A 22,144-nucleotide genomic window follows, 5' to 3' on the forward strand; every position below is an offset into this window, starting at 1 on the left:
ATAATCCCTGCTCAAACAAAAACACCAGAACAACTGGCTTAAATATACCACATTCAGTAAAACCTCTTGGCTTTGGGAATCTGTATGTCATGTCTTCCTGTAGTGACAAAAATCTTCTTGCTTTCATCACTTAAATGAGGTAGAAAACCTCCAAGCAACGTCCTGGCTTGAAGCTGGTGTGATGAAGAGTCAGGCTATTACTGTGTTGTGATCATGATACAACTGCTATAGACAATGCTTCCCACAACCATTAGTTTCATGCACTGAGTTCAATATACCCCACTACTTACCCAGCACTACACTGGGCTGTCATTGACACAAACACTTGCATATAGTTGTGTTTTATTGCTCAGTAATTAACATCCATAAACTGTACTATGAAAAAGTAACTCTTAAGCAGTGGCACGATATCTTCAGATAGGTAAAAAAAAAAAAAAAAAAAAATTCACAGTGTATTAACTTCTGTCAATACAGGTAGCTTTTATAGAATGATAAAAACAACTGATAAAAGAGAATACTTGAAACAATACAGCAATATTATCTATTGGCTTATCTTGTCTCTGGGTGTAATCTGCACATGGGTAAGGAAGGATGGTATGGGAAGCAACCTTAATTGGCAACATGATGCTTCATTAAAGTCAATGATATTACACTGATAAACTCACCTGAAGGTCTTCCACAGCCTGTTTTAAGTAGCCCTAATATGTTTTGGGTCATGAACACAAATACAGCATTTCCAAAAGACAGTTACTTTGGAAATTGTCTGGACTACAGAGGGTGCTTTAATGAACAAGATGCTTTACAAGAGAAGAAATATACACCTCTCTACAATTTTTGTGTTTTATTACATTTTTTTGCTCAAGATCTCCTTAGACGCTCACCCATTCTAATTTTCTGACTAGGGGAAGTTAATTTCAAAATGCAAATATTATTTTTCCTACCATGTACACCCAAACTTAAAATGCTAAATTCTATCTGCATTTTCCTCAGTCTAGCATGAAGACCCCAGGCAAGGACTCTGTGGGCGGGATTATACCTTTAAAATCCTGATTTCCTTTATAGCCTATCAGCTCAGTCCTTGCACAGATGTATTACCTCTGTATGAAGCAGAATGATTCACTTTTTTTTCATAGAGAAGATGTAAATTGCTCATCAGTAGTAAGATGCAAGCAACTAAGCAGACAAAAAGGATGCCAGAAAAGTAATCCCTACTGTATTACCTACCTACCTCCTACCTCTTCTATCTCCCCTCTCTCTGTTGAATGATCCTTAACTTGCATTCTTTGGTAGGACTTACCTACCTACCAGCATACTGTTCATGTAACTTTTAATTGCAGAATCATAGAATGGTTCAAGTTAGAAGAGACCTTAAAGAACATCAAGTTCAAACCCCCCTGCCATGGGCAGGGACACCTTCCACTAGACCAGGTTGCTCAGAGTCCCATCCAACCTGGCCTTAAATGCTGCCAGGAGTGCTGCAACCACAGCTTCTCTAGGCAACCTGTCTCACCACCCTCCCAGTAAAGAAATTCTTCCTAAAACCTAATCTAAACCTACGTTAAAGTTATTCCCATTAGTCCTGTCACCACATACTCTTGTAAAGTCTCCATCTTTCTTTTTGTAGGTGTAGGAGAAATTACAGGTGACCTTGCCCCTGATAAGTCACAGTTGTACTAATTACCAAAGAATAGCCTGGCCCTTAATGGGTCACAGCTGTGACTTATAAAGACAAGCGTGATAAAAGGGAAGGGTTGAGTGCTTAAGGCAGAGCACCTGGAGGAGCTCTGAAGAAGGAGGAATGCATTAAAAGGACTGGAGGAGTGACTGAGTAGGAGAGAGACTGGCTGCAGCAAGGAATCTGCTATGAGATCGGTCTGGGGCTGCAGTTAGAACCTGCAGTGGGTGCATGTAGTCAGAGTTGAGCTGGATGAAAGCTTGTGGTCAGAGGTGGGAAGGAAAACACTTGTAGTTGTATTCCAGCAAGAATTAACCTGCCTTCAGAGTCTGCAAGGGAAACCTATGGTGGAAGTTTGCTGTGTTTAAAGTCTGTGATTAGTTGGAGTCTAACCTGTAAAAAGAATAAACCAGAACCCTTTTCATGTTAAATGAGAGTCTGCATTTTGGCTCATTTCCACCCCTAATGAGAGGTCTTCTGCAACACTTTTATGCTCCCTTTGAGTACTGAAAGGTTGCAATTAGATCACTCCAAAGCATTCTATTTTCCAGGCTGAACTATCCCAAGGGTCTTTCCTCATCTCCTGATTCCTTCACCTCACTAGTCATCTTGGTGTCCTCCTCTGGGCTCACTCCAACAGCTCCATGTCTCTCCTGTGCTGGGAGCCCAGAGCTGGATGCAGCACTGCCGGTGGGGTCTCACCAGAGAGGAGCAGAGGGACAGAATCCCCTCCCTCACCCTGCCTTGGAGGCAGCCCAGGACACGTTTGTCTCTCTGTCTGTGAGTGCCCATGGCTGGGTCATGTCCAGCTTCTCATCCACCTGCACCCCCAGGTCCTTCTCCCAAGGCTGCTCTCCATCTGTTCATCCCCAGCCTGTGTTGGTACTGGGGGTTGCCCATGTCCATGCCAAACAGAGTAGTGCATTTTGCTGTTTCCCCTTTTACCGACTCACAAAATCACAGAAGCTGAGTTGGAAGGGACCCACAAGGACCAGTGTGCCCAACTCCCAGCCCTGCACAGCATCATTCCCAAGAGTCACACCATGTGCCCAAGAGTGTTGTCCAAATACATCTTGAATTCATTTATTCCCAAGCTGTAATTTAGATTCCTGAGCATTTTTCTTGAGCGGTTCTCCTAGAGATGAACAGCCACTACACATTTCTCTATCCTAAAACATAGGGTAGAATATGGAAATAAAACAGTGCCCAGAGAGAGATTAAAATCCCACTTCACACACTCCTCTAGACCTCCTCTCATAGTATGAAACCTTTTATTCTAATAATTTGATCCCAAGTCCATCAGGGAAGATTTTAGGCAAATTTCATTCTTATACATGAATTAGCAGCAGACTAAGTCAACTACCTCAGAAGGATCAAATCCTTAATCCTCATGCAAGTGCAGCCTGCTGCAAAGGTAAGCTGGCCTGTCAAGGCAAACTCTGAATTTGCAAAAGCCTGCTGTCCAAGATGCCAGGGTAAAGAACTGTGATTATCATGAAAGCCTAAACAAGTAGGCAGGTGAAGTGTTAAATACCAAAGGTATTTATGTTAAGTACCAAAGAGTCAGGTAAAGGCAGAACTTTGAGCCCTAAGACCTGAGAAAAGTGAATTTACATTTATGCTGCTCACTGGAAATAAAATAACACAGGCAGGAATTTATCCAATATCTCATTAAGGAGGGCACTTCAACAGTGCAACAGAAGTAGTTGACTTTAATTCAGTGCTTCAATGGGTGAGGAAAGAGACAGATTTCTCTATCTGCAGCTCTCCTTTAAAAAGGTAAAGTCATATCCTCCATACAGCACACTGAAGAACTCTAGAAAGTATGTGGTTACACACGAGGTGGGAATCATGGTAAGTCAATCTTTCTTTCTCTGTATATCACCATGCAAAAGAAGTCACAGATTTTTCAGGAAGTTTTATCCTAGTCTCTAGATGCTGTAATCTCCACCAATGTTTGATCTATTTTATCACCTGATACTATGAAAACTGCACTTCCTGTGTTTATTTTAGCATTAGTACAGTGCCATAAAACACAATTTCTGAGGTTCTCAGGTGTTTACAACTGAAGCTTCAAAGGAATCAATGGACACAGAATCACTTAATGACCAACGAGAGCACTAACGGCTTGGATCTTGCAATGCTCTATCACACAAAATCTCAAAGGGATTTAATTTACCTTGACCTTGTAGTACTCCTTGACTTCTGGCTGGATGGAGTCAAAATCACCACTGATGTAATCAGGCAAGAAGCTGAAAAGAAAGCAATGAGCAGTGAAATGAAAAATTAGTCCATCTTAATATATTTAAGATTTATTTTATCAAGTGTACTAAGGAGCACAAGCATTCATCTTCTAAAAGGAATATGACTTCCTTAAAAGCATATTAAAACAAGTTGATGTGATACAAAATAAGGTAACAAACAAAATGTAAAACTGGCAAATCTATTTTCCTTTTGCTGAGGGACCTGCATATTGCTTATATATCTCTCCAGGTCAGACTTGCATTTGCCTGGTCCTAGAAAGACAACTTTCAAATATCTTTCAAATGTATCATCAGTCAGCAAAGTGTTTGAAATAGCATGTCTGACAAGCCTCAGAGGATATAATTTGTCAGAAGATGATGATTCTTCTTGGACAGCTGGTATGCCATAAATGTTTCAAGGACTTGTATTTTAGTTGTTAGTGATGTCATCTCATTTCTAGTCTTCTTGATTATTAAAAACACTCTCAAAATATGGAAGCCAAATACTAAGTGAGTTTTAACTCCCATTAACTTAATTTCAACTCCAAACTATCATTTGTATAGTAGTATTGCTGCAAAGCACATAGCAATAATTTTGGGATATTTATCTTAACTTGCCACATGTAGATTTTTAATTGAAGAATGCAATTAAAAAAATTTATTGTATAAATTCGTGTCAAATTCCTAACGAAACTTCCCCTGTGCTATAGCAAGAACAGTGTAAGATAATATTTTGGAAAAGCCCACAATGCCCCCCAAAACACTCAACATGACTTTCCATCTTGAGTAATTCTTTGAGTTTTAATATGCAGCTGATAGGTGAGAGAGGTGTTTCCACTGTTTCAACAGATAAGGCTGTGCTAAATTTTGAAAGTAAAGTTGTGAGTTTAGTTAACTCTGTGGCTACCACACTTTACAAGGGGGATGAGAGCTCATCAACAAATTAGTTTCCAGCTTAAACTGTGTAACAAGGAATTGATGACAGCATATTGGGACATATTTTTTTTCTGCTACATGATTTCAGAAGAATGCTGCAGGGTCTAGAAACTCCTTGTTTCAGTAAAACTTATAAAAATCTCGTGTTCTGTGTCCATGCAAAGATTTCAAAGGAGAGGCATGGTCACTAGCCACCATTTTATTTGAAAACTGAAAGCTTCTCCAGTAGAAGCTGGTAAGAACATTTCCTGTGAGTAAGGTCATGTGCAACTATGGCATTTCAAATTCCCTGCTCTCCACTATTACTAAGGTTGTTATAAAAATAATCCCTCCAGAAGTGATGGTCCAACACTCACTGCAGTCAGAAGAGCAGTACCTGCTGCACTGGGTTAGACTGGGGACACAGGAATCAAGTGGGAGAAATGCAAATGCTTCAGTGCTCTGCTTCATATGCCTCCATCAGTATGGTTCAAAACTAAACAGAAAATTAGGTTTGCTCCTTCATTGTAAAGACTGACCTTTCCAATGTACAAAAAATACCACATTTTCAAAAGTTAATATTTAAATAGTTGTTTTTTTTTTACCTTTCTATCAGTTTCTTAATGAAATATTTACTGAATATGACAAGCCTAAAACCTGCAGGTATTCTCTTTCAATTTGTTATTTTATCATTATTTTGTCTTGATTGAAGCAGAGCCATTAAAAGTAAACTCACTCTAGGCATTTTAGTGGTGGCCCTGAATACAAACCCTGGAGGTGCTCCAGCAGGTTGGGCAGGAAAAACAGCAGCCAGTTGTCATGGAAAGCCAGCTTGTAGGGTTTTTTTCTTGCTGTTTGTTTGGGGTTTTATTTTTTTTTTGGGTTTTTGGGAGTTTTTTGGGGTTTTTTGGTTTTGTTTTGTTTTGTTTTTTGTCTCTACAGTAGCTACAAATCACAGTGCTTTTAAATAATCAGCTATTTCTCCTGCATTCTTCAAGAGACATAAGTGGGAGAAGAATTAGCCAAAATTTTGTTTCTTTTAAGGATCTAGTGCTTATTCACAGCTTTTGTTCTCATCCAAAATAAAACAATTTCCAATCAAAAAGCTAGTCTGAAATTTTCCAAGCAGAAGAAATAGGCATTTCAGTTGTACCTCCCATGGGCTCTGCTGAGGCTTCTGGCTGTGCTTCCTGAACATCTCCTCTGCAAGGAAGCTCTGTGTCCATTTTCAACATACCCTCTCTAAATCACTCACTTGGAGCAGCTACAAAACCTTCTGGTGACTAAAGGGAATAAGGAATTGTGGCTAGAGACTTCAAAATGTTGAGATGTCTAGGCCTCCCATTAGGGATCATGAAGAATTCCTTCTTTTTTCCTTCCCTTTTAGCAACACCAGAAAAAAGGAAAGTTCAGAAATTCACGCCTGATTAAAAAAAAATAGCAAATCTCAACTCCACTGTCAGCCTCACAGACACGAAAAAAATGCCTGCTTTATCTTCAGAGGGAAGATGGCTACTTTTTGTAGCTCATTGACTATGTAAGCCAACAAAAGTAAGGCAACATTCAGTATAAAGGTTGTATTTGACACGGTCCTTTTTGAGTTCTGTGGAACAAATTGTCTGATCCAGGTGAGCAGATTTGAGTCAAGGCTCTTTCCAATTAACACAAGTGAAAAAAGTTCATTTTGTAAAGAATTCTTCTTGACTGACTAACCTCAGAGATTAGCACTGGTATAGAAACAGAGGAAATAGATGAGAGAGAGGTATATGGGGGGAAAAAAACCCTTCATGCTAAAGTAACACAAGAATATTTTGTAATAATTAAGTTTCACTTGCTTGCTTTCATATAGTTTTGTATTTACTCCTGAATATAGACTTGGATGCAGGAGATCAAGCTTGGGAGAATCAGCATCAAGCTTATTTCTATTTGAGTGGAAGAAATGTCAGGAGAAAAATAACAAGAAAGGCCTCCCTGTAAAAGTTAAAACAGCTGCACTTACTTAAAGTACAGATTAAAACCAAGTATTATATTAGTCTAACCCATGTTTTCCTGCCCTCTGAACTCAAATTCATGAATAATTCTCATTCTGGTGCATAACTGTACTGAAGATGACATCTTCAGTGACATATCTGACACATATCCTTTAGTGGAAGAGTTTAACTTTTTGCCCACGATGGAAAAATGTCTTTAATTCCTAGTGCAATTTGAAATTTTAATTCCTAAACAGTCTACTGCATTTCAGAACCATATTTTATCATTCTCATTAGCTATTAATTATCACTATGCATATAAGGTCATGACCAGCTCAGCTGGCTTGATTCTCTGCTACTTTATATTGACATTCATCAGGAGTGAGCCAAATCCCTAATCCTAATGAGACTGAAAGTATAAAATTCATGTGAGATCAGCCTAGCCTACCAAGTCTTTTCTAGAGCTGTCAAGAAGTATACACCAGGCATTGGGCAACAAAAAATCTTCAGAAGCTTGGACCAAGTGGATTTTTTCTTACTCTTTTCACTCTCTCTTGGTTTTTCTGGGTGTTGAAGGGTTTATTTTGTTTGGGTTTAGGTGTGTGCTTTATGCTGTCTGGACTTGCCTTTTTTTTTTTTTCTCGTCTATTTTGGAATCATACTGCATCCATCTAAAATGAGTATGAAGTCAGGAGGGCCAGGATTACTTTCAGATGAGGACCCAAAGGCACTTCCCCATACCAGACTGCTTATCTTTTATTTATGTAACAAGCAATTTTTTAAAAAAATAAAACCCCCATAGTTTCCATATGCAACCTTTAAAGATTTAGCTAGACTGTGAAGAAAAAAACAACACTATTTCTCAGCAGTTTGGAGATGGATCCTAGTAGATGATTTATACAAATTGGATAAAGGCTGAATGTTGACTGAATTTTATGAACTCCCAGGATGCTGGGCTGGAAAGCAGGGGCGGGAGCAGCTGGGGGGAAGAGATTCCAGCAAGTTTGACATAGTTTCTAGATATCCCAATAAATTTTTAGTCACCAGTACCAGAAAGCAGCAATGGATTCTTATCACTGACAGATTACAAAATAAATAGAAGCTATTTAAACTCTGAGGTTCTTATGCTAAACAAGCAAAATTCTGCCTTTTGCATTGAAGTAATATATCTAATAGACACAGCAACATTGTTTTTAAATATTCAACACTAATGAACAGTGTGTTAAATTTAAAACACCAGAATATTTGCTTCTTTATTCACTCACTTTAAGAATTCAGTACGAAGTGTTAAATATGCGTTTTCATACAGTTATGAAAAAGAGAAAAAAATCCCACAAAAACCCACATAAAACTATCACACTGTAGCAGTTTATACTAAAAAACCCATGCTGCCTTCTTAAATAAAATGCTTTGTCATAACTGCTCAGCTCTATCATTAATTCAAAGTTACAGTTTCCTAGTACTATTGACTTTTCTTGTGATGTAGCTCCTTTGGCACATAATTGCATGCAATTAACCTTTTTTAAACAAATGTTAATATCAGAGACATGAGCATCTAAAGGCAGTATCTGCATACCTTTGATTCCTACAGCTGCAGCACAGAAAATAGTCCTGTGCAGACAAACTGTGTGTCCCCCAGCTGTATCATCTGAGGGTATAGAGTGGGTTCCCTATGTTTTTTTTTTCACTAGTAAAAAAAAATTTCTAACTGGGTGTCTTTTACCCTGGAGTAACAGGCACACACAAGCTACATCCCTGTGGAAAAAAAATCAGTGATGATAAAATGCTGCAGACTGAACATGAAGCAAAGTCAGCTCTGACTTTTGTAAGCTTCCAGTACTTGGGAATACAGAAGATAAAACTCTCTAGCACTATTACAGGATAAGCATTAAAATCACAGTATAACAATAAAACCCTAACAAACAAAAATTAATACTCTCAACTCTGTGTTTGCTAGCTGCTAAGGTGCATTTTCAGCTTGCCCTCCTGATGGCTTGACAGGAAGAGTAAGTGAGGGCTGTTCTCATTAGAAAGGTGTTAAGTCTGTTTCAATCTGTCAAAAGTATACCATTATCTGCTGCAAAGATCAAAGTGCCTTTTTTACTCTCAGAGACATGTACAGCACAAGCAGGCACCTTTTATATATTGTCTCAGAGCAGCATATTCAGATGCTCCACGCAGCTGCACAGAGGTGAGTTTCTGGGTAAAGGAGAAATGTCAGATAGTGAGATATATTCAGAGTTAATGTCTATTCAATCTATAAATACCTTCATGCATTACCTGAAAGGTTGCCACAAGAAAGGGTAATGCCTGCAGCTCAGAAGCCCACCACTTAAATATCAATGCAATTAATGAATTCTAACTGGCCATAGAAAAGAATTTTGGTTTGATCAATCTTGAGCAGATGCCACAAATGATTCCTTAACCTGTTATTATCATAAGCGATGATAACTATAATATGAACTTATTGTTATCAACTAAAACCCCCAGCTAAACCTCAGTCCTTAACTGGTCCATCCTCTACTTCCCAATCAAGACTCTCTTGAAGACAGTGTGTCTTGAAGACAGTTACTTTTTCTGACTCCATGATGCCCATTACTGCAGTTTTGATCCCCAAAACCTCCCTTATCACTATACAATGTTTGCAGTAGGGTGGCACTGACAATGATGTGCCAGTTCTGTATGAATTTGGAGTAAAAAAACAACATCAACAAAACAAAAACAAACAAAACAAAACAAAACAAAAAAAACAAAAAAACAAAAAAAAACCAAAAAACCCAACTATTTCCCACATCCTCTTCAAATGCCTTAACAAAACCCTAATGTTCATTATGCAAGTGCTTACACAAAACAATTCCCAAACAGCATTTCACACACTACAAGAAATCCGGACGTGACTTAATAAGACTTAAAGAAAAAAAAAAATTAAAAAAAAATGGAAGGGGTACAATACCAGCAACGTAAACACCAATTTAATGAAGAAAGCAAATATATGCATACATCAAGCTACACACAGATAACCTAAATTCTTTGCACAGGCTGTTAGCATATCTGCATATTAGTCATGTAGTTATGTGGTTAAAAGCACTTTGAATATTAGGCAGCCTTGAAAAACAGCCTCTTTTTTCCTTACTTTTTAAAGAGCTTAGTGTTAAAGAGCATATAAGTATTATTTCATTTGGAAACCCTACAATTTAAAGAAAAAGATAAAAATGTGTGAAGATATGAAGGTAATAATGCATTCATTTATGCTTGTCTGGTATGTAGTGCCAGCTTGCAAATAATAAAGTATCTAAAATAAATTGAAGAACATATTGCCTTCAGCTCAAACTGCTATACAAAGCACACATCAGAGGGACATCTTCCAGAGGGGAGAGCAAACTTTCTTCCATTATCACTACAAATCTGAAAAAGCTTACACCCTGCCTCAAAACCTTGTGTGGCAAAAAGAGTGTTAATGATAACTACAATTGTTGCATTTTTCTTTTTAATAGTCAATATTTGAAATTTTTTCTCCAGTTGCAATTGCTACAGTATTAAATTAAGTCATACTCTGAGATTTAAGAACTACTTGCTTGTTTGCCATGGTGCTGAACATCCTCCTGTGTTCAGGTAAATATATGCACTTAATGAAAAACTCAGTATGCTCAGAACAAGCAGCTCCCAGGGACTGCTGCTAAGTACCTGTGGTTTTGTTTTTATTACTCATAGACTGAACTATTTCTTAAAATAAAGGATAGCTGATGGCAATATATGATCTTAGAGTGAATTAAAGCTGAAGCTGTTCAGCACAACTCAGCATTGCACAGGCTCAAGCACCATGCCTTGCTGTTGGATCCTTGGCAAAAGGAATTTTTAAAAAGGGAGCTAAGCTGTGAGTTTTCACCCTTGCATAGGGCAGAGTGGCTCAGAGCAGCACATTAACTCAGTGGCAAAAAATGCTCCAGGGCCTCAGCACAAGTCACCCACAAGTATATGATTTTGAATGCTAGCAAAGCATAAATACTTGTCTGGAAGTGCCAGACTCCAGTCTTCTAGGGCTCAAAGTCAGAAGAAAGGGGGGAGAAGATAAGCACTGCAGCCTCTGACAGGTGAGGGCATCTGACTCACTGAGAAGATAGAGGCTGACAAGACCCCCAAAACAGTTTTCCCTCTTCTTATTGAAGCAACAGATGGCAGAATTTCCTCAAAAAATTGAGAAAAACCAGCCATTACATTAAAGAAATGTAAACTATTTATTAACATTTTATACTGCATATGAAGAATCAAAAGGATGTGATCTAAAATGCAGTAAACTTAGAGCAGTTGCAAACTACCCAGATTTAGAAACCAGTCTGAAAAAGGTGGCACTAGAAGCCATGGCAGGCTCAGGGCTTCATGGAGTGCCACCCAAGTTAGATGTTGCTGCTACAAGGCAACACACTTTTCCAAGACAAGATAAACAATTCCTCTTCTTTCCCAGAAATGCTAAAAACACACATATTTTCATTTTCCACCTAATCAGACAGTTACTAACAATGTCTACAGCGTGGCCTGAAAACTGAACTATACAATTTCAAAAGTCAGTATAAATGACTAGTATTTAAACTTGAGGTGTCCTTTCTGTGAACTTTCACACTCCAAGTACACTTAAAAGTCAAGCACAATAAAACAGTAAGAAGTTACATGTGAAAGATGTTCACTAGGATTTCCTTGCTTCCATTACTTTATTTACTCTCACTGGAGTACCTTAAATACCTTCCCCAAGTTTAGCATCTGTTACTTACAAAATCAGGGAAAAATATTTTTGCAGGGGAGGTTGAACTTGAAGACGCCTTTTGCTTCCTCAGGGCTAGAAACTGAAGTAAGTAGCTCACTGCAGAAATCCTCTAGAGCCCTTTGTACACAAAGAGTCATGAGTGCAATAAGAAGAGATTTATCCCCTTACTAAGCAATTTGTTCCAAGCAGACAAGAGGAAATCTGCAGATTTTCAAAGGTCTTGATTATGCTTCTCCTGTTTGGGCCTGCATTTTCTTTTCTGATTTTCATGTACATATCATTTTATAGGTGGATGTTCTCTTTTGTGGCCACAAAAGACACACCTCTACACTTAGCTGTAAGTAGGAAGACAAGACAAGAAAAGTGAATTGTCATATAAAAATTTATTTAAAGAACACCTATGGAGAAGATAAGTCTTCAGGAGAAAGCCAAAACATCTGATTACAACACAGTTATTGAAAGGCAAATTGATTCTATAGAGTTACTGAATATGCTTCTTATCCTAGGCCTGTGGAGCAGCCACTGAGCAAATAATTTTTATTTTTGGTGAAGACATGCTTGAGTACCTTTAATATATTTATATAATCCTTCAAGTTTCAAGCCCTTACACTGATAAGGTATATCATATTTTGCAGAGAAACAATGAATTGAGGATCCTGAAAACACCTGGACTATGCAGAGGAACAAAACGTATCACTTAAGGACTTTAGGGGGTGTGACCCCACGTGGCAAGGAATGGAGGAAAGACACAGAGCAGCAGACAGCTGTTTGAAGTCTGTTGTCTCTGTATGGCTGAAACTGGGTAAGTCACTGGGAGGCAGAAGTTTCATTAAACCTTTTGCTGCTGACCTCTGCTGCAGCTTCTCCAGAGCTGACAGAGAACCAGGGTGTTCCAGCAGAGCATTAGCATTTCAAAAGGTACCTGCACCTCTTGCCTAGCACAGCACAGCAGCATTAATTAGAGAGACAGCAGAAAACAAATGCGCATACAAAATGAGAGTTGGGCTCTATCTGATGCCGAGTAACCTCTGCCAAAAAGCACCCTCCCTTTCATCAGATGAACTCTAGGGAGCATTCTCCCATTTCTACACAATTCAGCTGTACAATGGGTGACCCTATATAATTTTCTGGAATGTGTGGTTTAGACAACAATGTATTGCAAAGTCTAATAGAAATTCTTTTAAGGTTTGTACTAATTGAAAAGATGAAAGGTAGGCTTAGAGCTCTGAAGGAATTGGTGGAAAACTGTTTAGTATTCCAGTGTCTCTGTCTTCAGTGGGCTGGAGCATCACAGCTGGGTAAAGCCTCTGCAGCTGGCAGAGATCCTACTCACTTTAATCCTTGTTTTGCTCTTCTGACTGTGTCACCACCTCTACAGAGCCAAGGTACCAGTGCCATATTTTAGTTAGCAGAGTTTACAGTTATGAATACACACCAGCAGTTCTCTCTTTCACAAGATTAAAAGTGTTTCATGAACACAGCTGCAATTAAAATGCCTCTGATGAAGCTCTAATTAAAGAATAAAACCACCTTTTATAGTTACTTGACATATGGATGAAATTATGAAACAAAATAAAGCTGTTACTCTCATGTATCAATAAATCTGCCTTCTGATCACAGCCTGATGTACTCAATTGAAATAGTTTTTCCGCCAGGATTTTATTTGTTTAACTTTTTATAAGGGAGAAAGAATGAGGGACTAAGAAAATATGTTCATCTAGGGAAAAATCAGTTCTCTTGACATTTTCTTCTGCAAAACATTTAAACTCTATACCAAACAGGTAAGTTCATAACTATGTTCTGCATCTTAATAGATGCAAAAGAATGGTTGACAGTGACTTGCTAGACCTAAATTTTTATTTATTTTTACTGCTCATTAGTGAACAAACCGACTTGTAATGAAATACAGTAATGTGAGGAAACCTGCTGCAGTATCACCCTGTCCACTATATGAGATGTCTGCTTTCTCAGAGACTCCCAAGTACAAGGAAATGCCATTCTAGCTGTTAAAATTCTCCTTTAGTTTAGCTGCAGTCAGGTTCCTCCTCCTGGCAGTCAGTACAGCTTCCAGTGCCTCCTGAAAAAAAAGTGTGTTTTAGAAGTTAGCCATTACCACCCCCAACACCATAGGGAAGCTCCCTGCAGCTCCCTGGATGGCTAATATGAAAAGAAGATGGTGTAATTACACAGCCATGGTATCCAATGTAATGGTGGGAAATACTCCTTATGGGAAAAAAACCCCTAAATTTTGCACTGGCCAAAGTACCATGTCAAAACCTGCTTCCTTCACCACTCAAAAGTACCAACTGTCACAAAGACATTCAGAAGATACAATCTTTTCCCATCTTCAGCTGGAATAAGTGATCAGCAGCTAATCAAGCCAAAGTAACTTACAAAAGCCGAGGATCACGTTTGTATTAATTACCTCACAATTTAGCCCACAAGTGATAAATATTAAAAGGATGAAGCAAACCATATCCTTTCAAACCTCTCATACCTGTGGGGTGGCTACTGTGGACACATGGTACTCATTTGACCTACCAAAATTTCACCCTCTGCTTATTAAACTAATTTTACCAAGGAACTACTGATCCTCAGCTCAACATAAAATGGCTTTCATAATCACAGGAGTCTGTGCTGGTTTTTGTGTTTGCTACAGACTTGGCAATCCTACCTCAGGAGAAAGAGCTAATGGCAATTCACATAATCATGGAATGATTTGCATTGGATAGAACCTTAATGATCATCTAGCTCCAACCTCACTGCCATGGGAAGGGACAACTTCCACTACTCAGGTTGCTCAAAGTCCCATCCAGACTGGTCTTGAACAATTTCAGGGATAATAAATGCATCAAGGCAGCAAAATTCTGCAAGAGGTCAAGTAATGCTACAAGTAATCCTTCCTTCAGATCACATTATATTTCTACCCCTGTGAGGCCTTAACTACAGCTATCACTAACAAGCTCCAGAAATCTGCATGCACGTGCTAAAATCCTCACTAGGTCCCAGTCCTTCAAACCTGCACACGTACAGCCTCTCCTGGCACACATAACCAGCATCTCTCCTCTCCAGGGAGAGGGAAGCTCTGTACCAGCTCCACCTGAAACCAGCACAGCTATATGCAACACAGTTGGTGAGTCAGAATACACAAGGAGTCCAATGCAAAACTCAAGCTCAGAAGCAAATTCATCATTACATTCGGAATTGGTAGAGCAGAAGAGGATGTAAAATTATTTTATATTTTAATACATTCAAAACAGAGCAATTTTCCACATAATCTTTTGCTAAGGGGGAAAAAAAAGCAATCCCCATCAACTAAACACAAACCATACACACAAAAAAAAAGAAAGAAAAAAGCCCAAAACTAACCTGCAAGCATGACCAAGAGAAATCTAAGGGGCACTGAAGGGTCTCCAAGGCTACATTGAGAACTTGGTTGATTGAAGTGTATATCAAATCTGAGCTAGCTTTAAAACAGCTCAGAGACTGGTAGTAGCTATAATGGCAGTGCTTGCTGTGCTTATTTCCAGAACATTGCCAGCTTCACATATGAGAGTCTTAACTGTGTTCAAGAAACAAATGTGTGTGTCTGTCCATCTCCCTCCCAGCTCATTAGTCAGACTAGGGTGCTACAGCGAATTTTCAGCACAGCAAGTAGGTTTGTGCTACTACTGCTATTAAGCTTTTTATACCCAGGCTGTGGCTACCTACCAAACTCCTACTGCCTGTTACTTAGGCTGGTTGGCCTTATTAATGTTTTATCAAAAGCAAGGAAATCATACTGTGGAGGGAAGGTTTGAAGAGAGCCTGAGCCAGTCCTCCCGTTTGTATCTGCAGCACTTAGTTTACTGCCACTTAGGAGCACAAATGAAAGCATTGAGATAACTACCTACCTGACAGATATGAGATCCAGGCAGGTCAATGTATAGATTTGTGCTTATTTGTAAGTGGCAATCACAGAAAAAAACCTGTGCACTGGACTGAGGTATTAGAAAAATCATAAACGTACACATGTTCTCAATCTCTCCCCTCCTCAATCATCCGCTTTTCCCTCCTTTGTCTATGTGGGCTAAAAGCACTCAGACAGAAAATACCTCATTCTTGATAAGTAACCCATATTCCAAAAACATCCCCGTCTTGGCCTCTGCATAAGTAATTTTCTATCAAGTAGGGTAGCTGAAAAAAAATTAATGCCAACTCTGATGCTTTTGGTGCCCTGCTTATTATGAAAAAGTGTAACAATACCTCCATATGAACTTCACAATTTATTATGATTAAAAAATTATATAACCCTTAACTGCTATTCTACTAAGTTCTATTATTGTCATAATCATTTTCACTTAATCTTTTATTAAATTTCAACACATTAATTACCTTTTCTTATAGGATGAGGACTAGATCTTAAGGACACAGACCTGCCTATAAATAATACAAGTGCAATGATGAGCTCTTATTAAAAGCTAATCCCTTTATATACAGTGATAGTAGCTGTTCCTTAGGGAAGACCTAATATCCCTGCTGCCATCTGCACCATGTGCACTACAAGAAGGGAGAGGAGAACCCTGAATGGATGCAGCACTGGAAATGCTTTGGAAAAGACTGGACACAGATGAGTTGCGAATCAAACACTTTGAATTAGTGTATATTGAGATGCTCTGGGAGCAGCCTGAAGAACACCACAGGTGACATGGATTATAACCATCATTAGCGATGTCATTCAACAGAAAATGTCATTCAGGGGAATGACAGTGTGGCCCATTCCTTCCATCTAAAATTCACTACTAGATAATTCTTTCCACACATTTTAATACCAGAAGGACATTAATTCTCAGGTTGATAAGTTTTTGAAAAATGTGTAAAGTTAGAAGGATTAGATCTGTCTGCCTGATAATTAGGTAAGAGATACATATTTTACTGGAATGGCAGAAAAACTGTCATTGAGGTTACTTTTGTAATTGTTCGTGGAGAGAAATGGAAAGTTCTCCTGAAATTAGCAGAGAACTCTACTTCATTGCAAACAAAGCCATTGCTTAAATCCTTAAATTAAGTTCTGATGCAAAATAAGCCTGCACCAGCCAGCTACAACCAGCCAGCTGTTAATAAATTGGAATTTGGGCTTATATGCCCAAAGGCACTAAGATTTTGGACCATTCCCACCTTCAAATTCCGCTCCATGTACTCTAGGAAGTGCAGCACACTCACCTTCTCTAGGTAGCAATGGAGCTCAGGTGCAGTTCACACAACAGCAGTTTTTGGAGATCTCATCAGAAGTGTTTCAGGCTATGTGGCTCCCTAACTCTAAAAGAACACCTCCCTTACCTAGATAGGAATGTCCATGACATAGAAGGAGGTGGAGAATATCTTCATTCCAAGCCACTGGGTCATGGCCAGGTCCAAGACCCAAGAAGGGCAGACTGCAGCATTCAGGAGCCAATGCAGCTTTTCCAGAGGCCAAGCTGCGGAATCAAAGGGCCATCTCTTTTCAGTTGTACTCCTGGCTGATGCTGCTGCATGGAAGAGCTCCAAGGAGGAGTATGTAGGAGCAGTTTTTCCCAATTTCTTTTTTTTTATAATGTGGGAAAAACAGTTTGCAAATGCAGCTTTCAGATGAGAAAATAAAATAAAGTAATTAAAATTACTTTTTAAACACAGAAGTAAGGAATTAAAGCTACAACCTACTGGTAACTCATGCTTTTGGTCTCTAGATACCTAACACATGTTTAGAGATTAAAATAATTAACTCTTCAGAGATAACAGAGTGGAACAAGTCAGTGTGTATATGTTGGAATTGGCTGATTTTCAAAGAAGGTTAGGAAAAAAAATAAAGAAAAATCTACACTTGGATTGACAACTTGTGTATGGTCCTGTGCCATGATCCGGCCTAAGGCACTTGAACAGGCTGAAAAATTAAATCCCAGGAGCACGACAACAAAAAGCAAAATTTTGATGAGCTCTTAAACAGGGTCATGAACATGACTTCTGCTGGCTCTACTAAAAGAAGTCAAAACTTGCCATGGCTTTTCCATTGTGAATGTGGCAAAGGAAGCACTTTCCCCTCTGATTAAAAATGTGATCCTGCAGAATGGGGAAGACATGGTACTCCTGATGAAAGGCCTCTTCAGCATACTGGGAATGCTATTAGAGTTCTTGAAACCCCTAATGAGGTGTATTACGATCACATATATGACAGCACTGACCACTTAATCCCCATTCTGTCACAGGCAAGTTGGAGAATAAAAATTACACTGACACCCAAGGGTATTTTATAATAGAACACGAAATAAAACAATAAATTTGCAGATGATTTTGGCTTTGCCTCATGGTACTGCATTATGCACCAAATATTCCTAGCCTCTCATTCATTACTATTTAATTACAACAGAATACCTTTCTTTCAGACTTAATTAACCTCTGAAAGGAGTTTGTGACCTTGGGACCCTCCTGCACATTTGCAATGTGCTGTTGGAATATTGCTCTGCCTGGAAACACTTCCTTTAATGATGAGATTTAATGAAAAGCACAGGTTCTTACAGGGAACACACGAAATACAAGAACTCTGTATGTGGTCACTTAATGAATAAGAGCTAGAGTGTATAAATTAGAATCATAAATCAATACTAAATTAACATTAAAAAATGCCACAAGAGTATCCCCAGAGGAGAGGGTCATTACAATAAACATGATCACGGATGCTCTTCCCAATTACTTTCACTGTGGGGCAGAGAAGAGGGAGTAATGAAATGAGGAGGGATTTGTCCATTTAATTCCTATTTGTTTAAGCCAGGAAAAGCTTAACTATCCCACTAAGCCAAATGACAGTGTAGTACAGTTCCAGCTCCTGTCTTTGTCAGAAAGTGCTGTTCAAGCTGAAACGCTGTGACTCCGAACGGAAATCGGAGAGCAGTAACCTTTCCACAAGATGAGAGGCAGAACCACAGCTCGTGCAATTGCTTTCATTGCTTTGCTGCAAAGCTTTGAACAATGGATTAATGTTGGCCCCTTGGTGCCCATCAGAGCAGACTGGTGCTTGGAAAGTAGGTGCTGGTTCAGTGACCCACTAGCCAGGAATGTTAACTCTTCAAAATGGATTCTTCACCATCCTGAGAATTCCTTCTGAGAGCTGAAAATCACATATATCCATGCATGCTCCTCATATAACTCCCTCTTGTAAAAAAAAATCCCAAAATTACCTTATGCACAGGGGTTTTTTTCCCTACAATTGAATGCATCAGAAAGAAGAGATATTGACATCCACATCTGTCACTTCATTAATTGCAACCATTTGTTGTCAAACCTCACAGATGATGTTTTAGGAAAAAAAGAAAACAAAAAAAAAAAAAAAAGAACTGGATTCTTTACTGACTCTATTCAGGTGTCTTTTCAGGGCAGCCTGTCTTTCTCTCACTACTCCAAATACCTTCATGTGCACGATTCCAATCTGATCTGTCACCAATACTTAACACCCCTGCTGCAGCTTATAAAATTAGAAAACATCAATCCTCCCACAGATACTGCTGGAACTTGCAGAGGAAAATAACAAAGCCTTCCTTTCTTTCTTCCTTTCTTCTTACAGAATAACAGTAGCTCCACTGAAGTTATTAACTAGGTTTATTCCAGAGACTTTTCTTCTTTTCAGCTTTAGTATAAAAAATATTTTCACTCCCTTCCCATCTTTATCCTTGTGCCCTGTTTTTCTCCCTCCCTTCCAATTTTCTCCTTTTTTAGACTATGTCTGTCCCTAACCTGTTTAGGTCCTCCTAACACCAAGCAAAATCCCTGCTGACAAAGAAACAGAGATATTCAGAGTTCTGTTGCATTAGTGCATAAAGACTCTATGATTCCAAGCCACTGTAGACTGGCTTCACTTCTGTGCAGAGGGGATGAGAACCACAGGCACTGCTCTGGCCCACATCTGGATGCCCATCACTGAACCATGTCATTGGACTTGTAGCACAACCAATTGAAGAAACGATACATCAGTCAATCAATCAATCACTCCACTACCCACTCAAAAGCTTAAACCTCAAAAGAACAAATGCTGACCTAAAAATCCTACCAGTCTCATAGAAAAAATTTTGAGCTTCACCCACATTCCAGCATTATTTTTATGCTGAAATAAAAAGGCACAGCCTTTTATCCACTGCCATTGCTACTCTCTCTGTCATTGTTTCATACATCAAGCATTCTAAAAATATACCTTTTCTAACCTGCTGATCCTTATCAATCTTCTTCACTCGCATCTACTAGATGTCTCCCCACTAGTGGGTTAATCCAGTCTCAAGATGCAAATCCCTACATTTCCATTCACTTAAATAGTCATTCTAATTTATGCAAAACACTTGTAATGAATAAACAAAGGGGAAGAGCTATATGGTTTTTTATTGCTTCTATTATTTTATAAATTTGCCAGATACCTTTTACACAGAGATCAAAACACCTGAGAAAATGAAGACCAAACTGCATGCACACGTGTATTCTATGGTACAAAACATCTTATCTACACATCCTTATTAGTCCTCACAACTCCCCACTCAGCTTAATTTCAAAAGAAAGAAATTTATTCCAGCTAGAGTTTCTTAACCACCAGGGAAAGCCAGTTAAGCACTCTGTGTAGGTGAGATATCCCTCAAGAGTTAGACCAAGAATTATTCTTAGACCAGGAATAATTTATTGCTACAGGATTAATTTAATTCCTAATGTTACTGCTACTATTCTAAATAATCGAAATATTTTGATCACTGTGTGGGCACCTCAAAGTTGCTTCACATACAGTAAGCAGTAATAATTTCCAGCTACTGCCAATGTTGAGATCAGAGTAATAGATGCTCAAACAATATTTACAAAGTTATAACTTTTTTTTTGTTTGTTTTTGGTTTTTTTTTTTTTATTAAAGCATAAGGGATAAAGATGGATTATGTCCCAGTCTCTAGGAGACGTGGTTACTGACAAAGCAACAGTAGGATTCTTGCTCTTGTTTCATCAATTTCACAGGCTGTTGGAACAATACGAGGCTGCTGAAAACATTACATCCAGCTGTGGTGATTTCCCTCCTTGCAATCACCATGGAAAAGTGATGCATTATGTAAAACATTAGTTATAATGCAAGAACTCAGGGCAATGCATGGAGAGGGTGTAATTGCTCAGGCATATAGTGCTTAGCATCTTACCAATTAAGTCAATAGAACATTCTGAATTTGTGCAAAAGGCTATCTGGTCCCTATTCAACAAGCACAGGCTCCATTTATATCTGTGTTGTGACAATAAAGAAAAATACCTAAGTAACACTAGAAAGAGAACAAAACAGACAAGCTTGCATGAAATCACAGTTCTCCTCATTCACCAGGTTAATTTCAAAATCCTGAAAAAAGCCACATAATTTCTACAGGTCCTTCATGCTGTGTGCCCACTGAGATAGTCACTGGTCAGTTGTGGTTTGTTTCTTCTCTCCCTGCAATGAAACATAACTTACAACCATGTTCGGCTGTATTCTCTCTCAAGTATTATTTGTCTGACCCTTTTTATTTTGTAGTCAGTTTAATATTCCTTGGTACTGAGGAACAAACAAGGACATTGCTCCAAAGCCCATAAAAGCTGAATGTGTCTCTTCCCTAACCCACTTCTGTAATTTCTTTCTTCATATACACATACACATACACATACACATGCCCCTGTTGGAGAAAAAAAAAAACAAACTAATGCAGGACAGATGTATTTTTATTCTGAATTTTTCCAGGTTCAGACTCCCTTGCAACATACAGGTATTTTGGTGTATGCTAGAGTTGTCATCCAGGCTTTATCTACTGCTCTCTCATCTCTCTGAAGTTCACTCTTCTAGTTGTATCCTTGCAGTGCTAATCTGCTCCTGAGGTGCTCATATGTACACAAGGGCTTACAAAAAGATAAGAAAAATGGAAAATATTCGCAAGTAAAGGCATTGCCCACAGCATACAGAAGATGCTCACGCTGGTATCAATAACCATCTTAGTGCCTTAGTGCATATTTCAGTAGAAACTCCCTGTTTCATAGCTGAGTTAATAAGTCAGAGCTGAAGGATGTGGTGATACTGGTCCAGGGTTCTGCAGAGACAGCAAAACGAGTTTGCAATAGCCTCTAGACTTGCTTATGTGAAATGTCCCACACAGGTAGAAAAGCATCAAAACGACCCCAATGGACCTTGATGCATTTCCATTTATTTTAAGACACTGTAACCTTGGATCTAATCTACCTGCTGCATGACAGACGTTATTCTGTACATTTATTTGGGATCAGTAGGCAAGATATTTCTGTACAGCTTATACAATTTCCAGCAGCCTTTTGATTGTCTTTTAACATTAATGCCTGATGTATTTTCATTTTATCTGCTATCAAAAACAGATCTTTCTTCCCTTGCTCAAAAAACCAGAATTCTCTATATTTCTCTATAATTGACACTCACTACATTTTCAGGTATACCGATAAAACTTTTTTTTTTAAGTCTGTATGCAAGAGACAGCAGTTTATCTCCTTTTTATTTAATACAATTAACTCAAAGACTTTTTCCTCTACCATTTTGCAAAAATGGAGCCCAGGGTGATACCTAGAG

General features: G+C 38.7%; 1 protein-coding gene across 5 annotated transcripts in view; it reads right to left on the bottom strand.

Annotated features, from left to right (window-relative positions):
- TPK1 (thiamin pyrophosphokinase 1) overlaps nt 1–22,144 on the bottom strand; it is a 297,778-nt gene that overhangs the window by 154,283 nt on the left and 121,351 nt on the right. For all 5 annotated transcript variants that reach the window (XM_056483741.1, XM_056483738.1, XM_056483742.1 and 2 more), the window contains one exon: nt 3,855–3,927. In XM_056483741.1, the coding sequence (XP_056339716.1) occupies nt 3,855–3,927 (73 nt within the window). The remainder of the gene's footprint in view (nt 1–3,854; nt 3,928–22,144) is intronic.

This window comes from Oenanthe melanoleuca, chromosome 2 (genome assembly GCF_029582105.1).
Source record: "Oenanthe melanoleuca isolate GR-GAL-2019-014 chromosome 2, OMel1.0, whole genome shotgun sequence".
NCBI classification, from domain to species: domain Eukaryota; kingdom Metazoa; phylum Chordata; class Aves; order Passeriformes; family Muscicapidae; genus Oenanthe; species Oenanthe melanoleuca.